This window comes from Crotalus tigris, unplaced genomic scaffold (genome assembly GCF_016545835.1).
Source record: "Crotalus tigris isolate CLP2741 ecotype Arizona unplaced genomic scaffold, ASM1654583v1 scf7180000024462.759394, whole genome shotgun sequence".
Classification (NCBI taxonomy): Eukaryota; Metazoa; Chordata; class Lepidosauria; order Squamata; family Viperidae; genus Crotalus; species Crotalus tigris.
In genome coordinates this window covers 559,696-573,178 of record NW_024100633.1, presented here as the reverse complement: position 1 = coordinate 573,178, position 13,483 = coordinate 559,696, and the positions used below count along the sequence as shown (strand labels likewise).

The 13,483-nt window shown below is 36.8% G+C and overlaps 1 protein-coding gene across 2 annotated transcripts in view; it reads right to left on the bottom strand.

Annotated features, from left to right (window-relative positions):
* Positions 1–13,483, bottom strand: part of PFKM (phosphofructokinase, muscle) — a 46,490-nt gene that overhangs the window by 29,982 nt on the left and 3,025 nt on the right. For both annotated transcript variants that reach the window (XM_039332752.1, XM_039332751.1), the window contains exon 2: positions 4,269–4,367. In XM_039332752.1, coding sequence (XP_039188686.1) covers positions 4,269–4,359 — 91 coding nt within the window. In that variant the 5' untranslated portion in view covers positions 4,360–4,367. The remainder of the gene's footprint in view (positions 1–4,268; positions 4,368–13,483) is intronic.

Here is a 13,483-nt window from a genome sequence, read left to right as displayed (position 1 = left end):
GTAAGCAAAATTAGCACAGTAACAGAGAAGTGATGGTTTGAGCAGATAGTTCAGATCTGGATGCCCTGAAAATGTACAATGAATTTTGCAAGAGTAAATAAGAGTAAGGAGCAGAAAGATGGAACAGTGCTCCTTGGTGGGCAAAAACCATAATTACTTAGGAATATACATGAGCTTAGATCAAATATTTTCCAATTTGTGATACGAAGTAGCCAGAACAAGGTAAAGACACCAACTTGAGGCCTGTAGCTTACAAATAGTCACAAAGTAGTAGCCTGATATTCTCTTGAGAATCTTCTAGCCTGCAACTACTTCTTCAGAAACCACTTAAAGGTAGGCCAGTAGTTCCTTCACAGGCTTCTATTCTTTTAAATGGCTATTTTAAAAAGTTGCCTTCTATCAGGGTGACTAATAGAGGAGGAAGAAAGATCTTCATTAAAAAGTTTTTAAGTTAAAGCTGCAGAAGCCTCGGGACAAGAGGAATGGGTCTGCAAGGAACTATACTTCCCCCCCCCCCAATCAACTTAGGAAAGTAGATTCTGCCTGAAGTAGGTCTCAGGTGAGACAGGCAAACTCAACACCTTCCAGCTGGAATGGAAATGTAGTTAGAAGGGGTGGCTTACTAAACTTGTTGGTTCTCTCAATTTCTATCTGGGTGCCTCAGATGCAAACATGTAGCTATTTCTAGATATAATTACTCCAGACAAAGATATTTACACTATGCCTATAAATTTTATAAATGAATAAATAAAAGGAGTTTTCTCAAACTTGCTTTTATAAAAACTTACGGAAGGCAACATCACACTATTGCAATCTGGAAACCCTGATGTTTCCCAAAAAAGACATGAAGGTGAGGAATATTCTGACAACAGTTTGAAGGAATTGCTACACATGTACCCGAAAATCTGCCCCTTAATTTTTTTTTGCCCACATTTCCTTTGGAAAATGATACACTTTTCCATTTCCATTCATGATACACTATTTCATTCCAGCCAATAACTTGACTGGACTACCTTTCTCTAAGAATTAGCGCAGATTCCAACTTTGTCACAATCACAATTCCATTTTAATATACCAAATGAACATATAAGGAATGCTTGGGATCCTAAGTACAAATACTAATTATTGTTACAATCTGAGTTTTCTAATGACTTTTTAATAAGGACTCATGACACACAAGATTAATGTATCAAATGGGATCTCTGTAGAATGCACTTGTATTCTTCTTTAGATCAGAGTCTCACTCTTGTAACCTCTTTGCTATGTCTCCTTCCTTCTTCATCCTGGAGTGATTGTAGTTTCTTGCTGCACCGGCTTACAAGTTACTCATATGCCTTAATCTTCCCTAGGGAGGATTGCACATTTTATTTTTGAAATGTTGACATTTAAAGTCAAGTGACTGTAGAACAGTCTACTACCAAGCCAACTTTCTACTGGCTCCAAATATACCACACCAGGAGAGGGGATGTAATCCAATGCCAGCCATTATATACCCCCAAACTGTCTCCAGTGGGTGAAACAGGGAGAACCTCTGCATATTCAAAGCAATAGGTGGTTAGCTACCACTTTGAAAAAGTCTGTTTTTGAGGCAGGATACAATCAGTCTTACAGAATTGATAAAAAGACACAAACTCAACATTACTAATGAATATTTTCATAGCAAAGAAAGAAAACAAAGCCCAGAACCTATTAACCATTTCCAAGAATTACTTTCCATTGCAAATTAGAGCATGGAAATGGTTTGCTGAAGGCTTGCCACACATCATTAAACACGTCCTCTCTGAATCAACTAATAAAAAAGCAGACAACTCACCATGTTTGAAAATGCTATGTGACTTTTCTGTTTTTGTAATAGCCCCAATTAATCAAGGGGCACAGGAGCTTGGGAATTTTAGGAGTGTAGTGCCAAAACCTCCATTTAGTGTATTTTATCTATCCTGGGTGTCCTACCCATGGATATCATGCTCCAAAATTCCTAGACAACCTAATTATATTTGGGAATTCTGGGAGTTAAAGTCCACACATCTGAAAGGGACCTTGAAGTTATGGAAAGCTAATTTAATGTTCAGCCCTAACAAGATAGTATTTTCAAAAAATGAATTGGAACTATAAGATTTCAAATCCCTACACAAATCAAAAGGATTTAACCTGTTACGGGAAAAAAAAAATAAAGTCTAGGCTTCCAAATTGGGAAGTCACCCCAAAGAAGACCTTCTTTTGAGCAGCAGACAAATGATCTCAAAGCACAAGCAGTTGATATGGAAGAGGTGCTCATTCAGATACCAAGTGGTAAACCACTTTGAGCAAGGCAAAGAAAATACATGAAGCAATGTCTCTTTTCCTTTAAGAGGATTTCCCTGGTATTGCCACTTATTTTAGAGCACCTATGCAGTTTTTGTGTATTTTGCAGTTCCAAAACATAAGATAATTTGTTACCCATTTTTGGCAATTTTGGCTGAATTCTAGAGAAGTTGCACACACAAAAAAGGAAGGGATGCATGCAACCTATGCTTGAGCTTATCAACACCTTTTAGTCTATGCATACATTTTCTCCCACAAATTTGGGGAAACTTGGAGAACTCAAATCCAATCTAATTCCAGCCCAGGGCAGAACCACTGAATGATGTATGCCAGGAGAAAACTGAACTGAAATCAAAACAGTCATTGGTGTAATGTGAAGATTTGACCTAGATAAGATGGATCTGCCTCTATGAGTTGCCATGGTTTCCCAGGCTATTCTTTGGGTTTTCTATCCATCAATCAGGGATGACCTAGCCTACCCACATAATGAGTGAGTCATTTATAACAGCTAAAAAATTTTGTCCTTGTACTGCTCACAATTTACAGCAATTTTTGTCTGGCTATTTCTTCCCTAAAAAGATTTTTTCCTAAAATGCACTGCATTTATTATTTTGTACCTGTTCAAAAGAATAATTACGACAAACATGGTAACTATGCAGAATTTTGCAAGGCAAACTGGTAGCCCAACTGTGTGTCCATGAGTGATATTTCAGCTGAGGAACCAATAGGCTGAATTTTACACAATGCTGAAGGTTTGATATTAAAGCAAAGACCTCAATGAATCAGGATGCAAGCTTCTGAAATAATTATACAAAGAGTTTTCATGTGGGAGAAAAACAAGCCATTAAAGTCCTAATAGATCAGAATCATCTAGTCCAGCTTCTAGACTTAACTGCAGAAAACTTCAGCATGCTGACAAATGGTCACCTACTCTTTTTCTATTCATAAATCTCTGCTAAGATATATATTAATTAATGGTGCAACAAGAATTCTGAGAATAAACATTTTCAAAAAGGCTTCTGAAACAAAAAAAAATGTAAACATTAATTTATTTCAATATGAGATGTGTGGGTTTTAGAATATTTTATGTGCTTACGTTACATATATAAATCCAAATTTTAGAAAAATATATATATACACACACACACACACATTTATACACACACACACACACACACAAAGAGTATATGTATATATATATATATTGTCTTGTGCTATTTATAGTATATTATGCTGGTCTGTTGAATTGCTTTCTAATCCACTTAAACAACAACTAACAACAGGAGGTGGACTAAAAGCTATGATTTGGAAGGGGAAACTAAGGAAAAGGAAAATTTAATTGATAAAAATCTGGAAACCATATTTGTTGAAAAGTATCCCATTAATCAATAGGCAGAAGGCAGTAAAGAATTTGATCCTGCGAGCAATTGACTTGAGAGGGAAAATGAATAATAAAAGAATCAACCTGACTGCTTTTAAAACACTTTTTAAGCAATAGAAATAAGATTAGAGAGGGGGTGCTGCAGCTGAACAAAAGATTTCCCATAAGGCTGGGAGTTGTTGTGAAGAAAGAATGCCTTGCTAAATAGGATCAATCTCAGTATTCAGTTTCTAACAACTATATCATCCTTTGAAATTCACGAGGGAGGATGATGGAGAAAAAGTTTCCACAACTGAAAAAAAACTCAGCGGGGTGGGAAAACAACTGGATAGAGGCGGGGAAAAGGGACCTGTGTGTCAAATAATTGCTTCAAACAAACTTTTTACTTTGAATAAATTTGCAGCGCACCTATTAGCAGCAGCAGTTTGCAAATTAGCCTAGAGAAATTCTGATAGCCAGAATGAAAAAAACAAATACTGGAGTATTTGATCCTGATTCCACTGGGATATTTGCCATTTGTTTTCCAGGCTATATACAAAGGTAATCCTACAGCCACGAAAATTCAGAGAACAGGCAATCCACTTACCTTGGGCATCACCTCCGGATGTCAACACAGCAATGGCCTTGCCAATTCCCATCTTGTTAGCATGTTCATGTTTTATTGGTATATGTGCCATTCTCCGAGCTGGAAGATCAACAAAAAGTTCTTAAAGAGGCTGATAGAGAAAAGGCCCGTTGTCTTCCCAGCCTCCCTGTTCCTCCTCCCCCTAGGAAGGGCCACGCTGCCTGTGAGGTCCAGAGTGCCCTTCACAGACCTCTGTTGTCGCTTTTCAAAGTCTTTGTCCCGCCTCCTCTCTGATCAATGATAAGTGAGACTGTCACATGTAAGTGATCCTTGAAGCTGTGTCAGCCACACCTAATCCTAAAGGGTACATGACCAGCTGTCCTGAGTACCAATGAACAGGAACTCTGAAACGATGTTACATTATTAACTGTGTTTTCCTTAGGTACTTCTAAGGACTTAGTAAAGCAAGCTCTTAATTTATCTGATACGTTTTTGCTTGACTAAAAGATGATCCCCATTAAATGACCATGATTTTTTTTAAAGAGAACACATCAGGCAGTTTAGGATAAACGACCATTTGTCTGAAATGGTATAGGGTTTCCTGCCTGAGCAGGGGGTTGAACTAGAAGACCTTTAAGATCCCTTCCAACACTGTTATTCTATTCTATTCTATTCTATTCTATTCTACTCTACTCTATTCTAAACAAAAAACAGAGATTAAAGTACAGCAGGGAGGGGCACCAGAAGACTCTAAACCTCAATTTTGGGGCTCTCAGAGCAGATTTCCCCCCCCAAATTGTGCAATCAAATTTAGCAGATGATCCATTTGGGGCATGTTCTTCTCTGGTCTATTAAAGTTTAAAAACATTACTGTATATAATATATAATATGATATATTATTATATTATTTGCTAGATTTAAAGCCCACCTTTCCTCTATAGCTCAAAAGACATTAAAAATCTTTAACCTCCAAAGTTCAGGATGGAGAAGTCCAATCTCTTTCTGTCATGACACATTTCTGTGGCTAATAAGAAAACATTTGCTCACCCCTGCTGTACAGATTACAGATTCCGAATCACAATGGTTGATTTCATGTAACATGCTAAGACAAAGCCAAACAGTCCGGCAGGTGTCTCAGCCTCCCTCTTCTGCATTTGACACTAAAGGTTATAGCCATCAGTTGTAACCTTTATTCTTTAAGAATTTATCCAATTTCGTTTTAAAACCATCAGAATTGTGGACATTATAATCACGTGGAATAATATTGTAATGTGAAAACGTATTTCCTTTTCTCTGACCAGAATTTCTTCCCATTTACTTTCATTACAAGAGAGGAAGAAAATATTTCTCCATTGTTATACGTAACGTATTCAACTCCCAACATGTTTTTTTCCTTTGTGCTACACTGTACTATGTATGGTCACGTGTATGTATGTATGTGTATGTTATACACACACACACACACAAATATATTGTGTATGGCTGTGTGTACATACACACACACACACACACAAATATATTGTGTATGGCTGTGTGTATATATATACACACAGACACAGACTATGTATAAAAACATTAGCATATGCACGTTTCCATGATCAAAACAATCTATTTCCAATAGTTCTCAAAACAAAGTGTGCCTTTTTGACAGCTGCTGCCCAGTGAATTATAATCATCAGCCCTTTCTCCTGACATGGTTTCATTAGTCTATCATCATATGCTGTAAGGTAAGCCTTTTTTTTTTCAACATGCCTCCATTTGTTGTTGTGTTTTTAGTGTCCTTTGTCCAACCTGGAGAAATTTTTATGAAACTCCTTGTTCCTTTTAGTCCAGATGTTACATCTCAAAATTCATGCTTTGTGCATGTATGGAACAAAAAAAAATCTGTATATGAAGCTATGCAGTGTTACAACATGAGCAGGCAAGATGTGCTTCAAATATTTTGAATTACAGTTCTTATAATCTTTTACCATATGCCTTGGTGGTTGGGGCAATGGGAAAATCCAAAAGCACCCTTCTGATACATAATATTTTCCAAGTCCTAGTTACTTTGATAAATCAGCCTTGCAAGTGTTAAAAACTGCCAAGTAATATAGGTTTGGCAGAAGCTACTGTATTTACCGCACAGCTATTTATTTCCCTGTTATAGTTTATCTGTAACCTGACAGAAGTCTTGTTTCGGAGGCAGCTGTCTGCACGCAACAAGATCAAGAACAGCTCAGTCAATGCAAAAAAGAAAAAAAAAATACAGGCATAACCTCTTTAAGCTTATTGGTGGCTTCAAACCCGTCACTTTCTGAATGTGGTCAATAATCCACATTCACTAGGAATTCTGGGAGCTGTAGTCTCAACCCATCCAGAATGTCATTGCTCTTTCCATATTCAAAGTACTCCTAGTGCTGTTCTTGTTCTGTTTTTATCCATTACCTAGCATAGCCCATCTTGCTTCCCACGTGCCCGGCTGAGCTTCATTCAGATAACAGAAGTTTATGTCAGAAGCCAAATCCATGATGCAGCAAATGCCTCCTCTGTCTCTCTTAACTCTGCAGGTACCTGGTGTGAGCATGCAGTATGATGTTGCTAGGAAACCAAGGCAGCCTATTCCCATTTCCTAGGTCACAACCACCTGCTGATGAGCCCCAGTGACAACATCACAGACTCAGGAACTGAAAACCTCTCTCTGCTCTTGAGCTCCAATGCAGCAGTTACACCAGGCAGATGGCACCTCATTTTGAAAGGCCTTTAATATGAAGATTCTGGCTCAGCACACTCCATTTCTGTTATTCCCTCTGCAGGTTTCTAAAAGTCACATTTGCAATGTGAAAAAAGGGAGAATGCTTACTAAAGATCTGAAGTTTTTTTTAATTCTATCCCCTTCCTACTTCAAATTACAGTTCCTCTCCTTTTATGCGATGACATGAAAGCCCATTCTTTTTTTCTTGCCATCCTTTTTAATACTCTATGTACAATTACTTACAAATCATATGCCGCCCAGAGTTGCTTTACAGAGTGAGATGGGCTGCATTAAAATTTAATAAATAAATAAAGGTAAGGGAGAGGGCATTTTACATAAGTTTCCGTTCCACGAAGATGGTTTCTAACAAATGTAATGGACTTGTGAGAACAAATCACAATAGCACATAAAATTATATACTACCCCACAGTGCTTTTCAATATTCTCTGGGCAGTTTACAATGTGGGTCCTACGCACATTGCATTCCAACCTCAGAAAGATGGAAGACTGAGACTGTTGGAAAGTGACAACTTGCTGTAGCCAACTCACCTCGGCCAGCTTGCTGCAGGACAACTCACCACAACCAGCTCAATACGGGATAACTTGCCACAGGACAATTTAACAATTCAATTTAATTATTTAAGGTGAATAAAGAATCATTTTAATTTTTGTCATTCATATTTTATTTTGTCCCTCCTTTTGCATCCTTTCTTTGATGATTCTATTCCACCATTTCTTTGATATTATTGTAACTCTTGTCCCGCAATGAGTTATCCCATGGCGAGTTGTCCCACAGCAAGTTGGCCAGAGCAAATTGTCATAGACACAGCTGGAAGCAATTACCTTAATTTGCATATAATTATACCTTTGAACAGTGCACAATTGAATAATGGGGACCATTTCATGATATCGAGACCTAGCTATATTATGCAAACATTATTTTGAGCCCTGGCGGTGCAGTCGTTAGAATGCAGTATTGTCAGTGAATTGTCATGCAGTCTAACTATTGCACCGCCAGGGCTCAAATTAATATTTGCATAATATAGCTAGATCTCAATATCATGAAGTGGTCCCCATTATTCAAATGTGCACTATTCAAAGGTATAATTATATGCAAATTAAGCTAATTGCTTCCAGCTTGATGGAAATAGGCAATAAAAATGTTAATAATGACTTCTTCTTTTTTGCACTTGTAACATTTTAATTTGAAGGAATTTTCCTTTTGTCCATGTTGTTAAGGCAGCAGCACATGCACAGACTAAGATAAACAAATGGAGATTGAAGAAGCAGTGCCTTAAACTCTGAACGGTAACCTGGTGACCTCAACTGAGCATGCAGTAGCCTGATATTAACTCAATTTTGGTTTACATTAAATGTGACTATGTCGTCGTATAATTTGTACTAAATCAAATATTGCATTATTCAGTCACACTAATCACAACTAGCTTTATGCCCCATTTCTAGGATTCATGATAGTGAGGTCTGATTTTCCAGGTTACAAAGTTGTGACTGGCTACTTTCTTTCAATGTAAAATCTAAATGAGATGGGCAGCACACAAATTTAATAAATAAATAAATGTTTCTAGTTTCTAGCTAGAATTTAAACTGAATTTTGTGATTTAAGCTGTATAAGGCTAAACATACCAAGGCCACCAACCTTCTCCTACTGCTATAATTGGCAGTTCCTTAGTTTATTTTGTATATTCAGTCTGCACCTATCATCCATAATTCTACACACAGCCTTATTCCATCTGACACCTGTGAGATGGATTGGATAACAAGGGACACGATGTGAGTTGTAGTCCAAATTTCTAGAGTACTAAATACAGTCTGAGAAATAGGTACAAAGTAGATATAAACTGGGAGAAAAAAGCCATTACAAACACAAGATAAAATACTTCTTCAAAGTTAATCCATGGAAGACAAATCTTCCTGCTATCTTCTGGATGCAGTACAAAAACCAGATTAGATATTTGAGCAGGCAAAAACGGTAACACCAGATTCCTGCTTTTTTTTGCCACCAGACTAACAAGGTTCTTTTATAAATTGCAGCAGCCTGGGTGCTACACCAAACTCTTTACATTCTTGTTCAGGATGTCCATATAGTCCAGTGGTTCCAAAATCGTATTTCATGATATACTAAGGTCTTACTTCCCAGATGATGCTAAACCACGGTGTGTGTATATAATAGCTTACTGAATAAAAAAGTGGGTACAGACATAATACTAAGCTATGAATATGGGACAGGCAGTCTATGTGATATATATAGCTTATTAACCCCATTTTGTGGCCACTGCTCCCATAGTTGTACTGCTGAAATGGAATGTTAAAATCACATTTTGACAGTATGTTTAGATAAAAAACAAGTACTGTACAAAAATCTAAAATAGGACAATTAAAATGCCAATAAGATTAATGTATCCATCATTTACAAAAGAGTGAACATTGGGGTCTTGGCCTATCTTTTCTGATAATGTAACAGGACCATTGTGTGGTCACAAAACCATTAAAAATATTGGTGTAGCCTATGACATTACAAATATTATCCAACTTTATATAAATCATTTTTTTACAAACCAGAATGGTTGGATCTATACATTATGAATCAGATAACAATTGTACTCCCAAATGGGTGAATTATGTCTTATGTGGGATAAACTGTGCCTTAAAGAGCTGTTTTAATATAATCCAGGCTCACAGATTGAATATGATTAACGTTTAATCATTATTGCCATCTTCTTAAATTTATCATCTGCTTTTGCTTACGGAACTCAAGGTGACAAACACAGCATCCCGTTTTCCTATTTTTCCCCAAACATGCTGTGAGACAGATTGGGCTCAAGGGAACAATTGGTGAAATATTGCCAAGCCCAGAATGGACACAAACCTAAAATTTGAACTACAATCACAGCAGCTTTTCACCTAGGACTGATATGTGAAACTGCTATAGATGGAAATACACTATCATTAAAAAATCCTAACTTAGCATTATGTATAAAGAAGCCCTATGTCAAATTGTAATATGATTTGTCCATCACTCTGCCAAGGTGGTGGATAGTGCCATTATATCAAGGGAAGGTCTCTAAAAGGTTCACTATCACTGGTGTAGAACAATGCCATTCTAAATTTATGATATAGAACTTTGTAATTCAAAACGTCCCGATTATCCAAAAGCTCTTTCCTGCTCAGTCTTGTCCCAATAATAAGCAAAGTAAATGGAAATAATAATGGGCAACACAAAACATAGTAGAGGAGAAGTTAAAACACACTGGGATTATTAGTTTTTATTTCCTGCGAATGCTTCATTTTTGACCTCTTCAAACAGACAAGAAGTTTCATCTCTTCATATCTGTTGGTTCCCCTTTATCTTCTCTTTATTCAACATTGCTTTAGTAACCCGTCCTGAACAAATAAAGGAATTCTTTTCTTGATCAGTGCTTTGCAGTTCATCCCTTAAAAATACTGATTTTTGTTGGCAGGCATTACACAAGCACTGATTCTGAATCAATCAATCAATCATTGATGCATCACTTAACATTAAACCTAAGGAATCTATTCAATCACATTTGTGTTCATAAATCTGTTACAATGAAAAGCTAGTGAACTGCATCTTGTCTAGAGCAATGTAATCCCAATATGAAGTGTAAATTTGGTTAAGAGATAATAGACTGGACATTAAAAATACAACTGTGTGTTTATAATTTTCCGTTACAACCAAAAACTGAAAGGGGCAATTGTATTAAATGTGAACTAATTAATATTTTTACCTATTATTCACCTATCCCATGGGTAAGCAATCTTGGCTCTTTTATGACTCGTGTTGAAGTCCACGAGTCATAAAAGAGCCAAGGTTGCCTACCCCTTTATCCAGTCTTATCCAATCTGCTAGCCTCCATTTATACTGGACTATAATCCTCATCATTTCCAAACAATGGCCATGTTTGTTTCGATAGATGTGAAATTCAGTCCAACGTATTTGGAGAGCATCAGATGTAAGAAGCTGAAGCCTTTAGTAAATGAATGGCAAGCTCTTCTGAAACTTAGTCCATTGCTGCAAATACAGTGGAGAAAGAACACAGGTGTAGCTGTGAGTTAAAGTACTAATGATTGAAGGACATGATCTACAGGCAGGTTGGCATGCATTTCTATGGGGGAGACAGAAGAAAACATCAGCATATTTCCAGCAACATCAGATAAGAGGAGCATTGATCGGGATATGGGAAAAAATAAAAAAAAAGACACTATGGGAAAATTCCAAATTGGTTTTCACCGACGGAGGCAGTGATTCATCCCAATACATTAGAGAAAAAAAAGATGATTAGGTATAAAGAATTACTGGATAACCGAGGAAATCTCAAGTCAAGAGAAGAGTTAGAGGAACAAAGAATACACATAGATTGGTGGCCGTATTTACAAATTCAATCTAGATATAATAGGGATAGGCAAGAACATGGAATTAGTCAGACCCCACACCAACTTGATAAAATTCTAATAAGGAAAGAAGGAAACTATTATCAAAAATTTATAAATACTTATTAGAGATAGAGTTAGAGGAAGAAATAGTGAAGGTGCCAATGATAGCGTGGGCACGAAATGTGGGGCGAAATATAAATTTAGAGGAATGGGAAAGATTATGGAACATAAATTGCAAATTGATGCTATCAACTGCATACAGAGAGAATCAATATAAAATGATTTACAGATGGCATTTAACACCGTCGAGATTGGCCAAAATGTATAAAAACATAGACCCGAAGTGTTGGAAATGTAAAATCAGAGAAGGAACATTTTATCATATGTGGTGGCTGTGCCCCAAAGCAAAAAACTATTGGGAATGAATAAGAGATTGGATACAGGAGATAACTGAGATACAAATGGATTTTAAACCAGAATTATTTCTTTTGGGCATAATAAATTTAAAGATAGAAAAACAACTCCAACACATCATTATACACATATTGACTGTAGCTTGTATAGCATTTGCTCAATGTTGAAAGAGTGAAAATATACCCACAAATGATATGATTATGTACAAAATCTTGGAATATGCAGAAATGAACAAACTTACGTTAGAATTAAAAGACAAGGAGGTGACAGAATTTTATGAAGTTTGGAATAAATGTTATAATTGGCTAGAACAGAGAAAGAAAAAGACATAATTATTGATGTACATAAAATGTAAATAAGATGTAAAGAATGCTTAAAATGTATAGTACTGTTCTGTTAAAAGAAAAGATTTATGTTTATGTATTTTAAGTTTGTTTTGGTGTATGGTGTATGGTGAAAAATAATAAAATTTAAAAAATAAAGTACTCACTTTGCACATTCTCAAATTGAGTCTTTGTGTAGAAAGCAAAGGTAGTTCTTGACTTACAACTGTTCATTTACAGTAGTTCAAAGTTGCAATGGACTTGGAAAAAGTGACTTACAACCCATTCTCCAAGTTAGGACCGTCCCCCCCATGCAGTGGTCATGTGATTGCAATTTAGGCATTTGGCAACTAGCTCACATCTTCCAACAAGGAAAGTCAATTGAGGAAGCTGGATTCACTTAGTGACAATTCACTTAACAACCAATGTAAAATCAGATCTGGTGATGTGATGACTTACTTAATAACTGAGTCACTTAGTGACTGAAATTCTAGTCCCAAATGGGGTTGTAAGTTGAGAACTACCTGACTTAGATGGAGATATGCAGGTGCTTCTGCCTAATAACAGGACTAAAGCATTTTTTTAAGGCCAGAAAACTTTTGGAAGCAGATTAGATATATCAATGCATTGAATATGTTCATCAGGACTGCACTTATTTAGAAGTTTTCTTCTCAAGGAGGAGGTGGAAGTATAATGCAGTTAGACTTGCAACATTCCATTAATATAGCCAGTCCCAATAAAAATAGTTTCAGCCATCTTGTAGAGATAATTTCATGATCTGGTCTATCTAGTGGGGCTGACACCTTGGGAGATTCTTTTCTTTGCTGTTTACAACCACTGTCAGAGTAGCACTAGCACTAGCACTTTACAACCCTCTCTAAACGGTTTAGAGAGTCAGCATATTGCTTCCAACAATCTAGATCCTCATTTTATCAGCCTCGGAAGGATGGAAGGCTGAGTCAACCTTGAGCCGATCAGAATCAACTGCTGGCAGTTGGCAGAATCAGCCTGCAATACTGCATTCTAACTCCTGCGAATGATGGGCCAAGCAATTTCACTTCATCCATATTGCATTTTCGAGATTTGAGGTTCTGGGAGCTGAAATCCAAATAAATGTAGTAGGCACAAAGTAAAGGATGTGTCCTAGGGCAGACGAGATAGTGGATCTGTCCACATAGTACTTAATTAAAAAGCCACACAAGTCAGTGTACATAGAAATAAGGAATGTAATTTAAACAGGTTTCTCAATGATTGAAGGGGGGAATTAATACTAGGGTGCATCACCTCCGAGCAGAGCTCACATAACTTAGCAAGTAACAGTCAAGCTGGACTGAACCTTTTACATTTTCTTA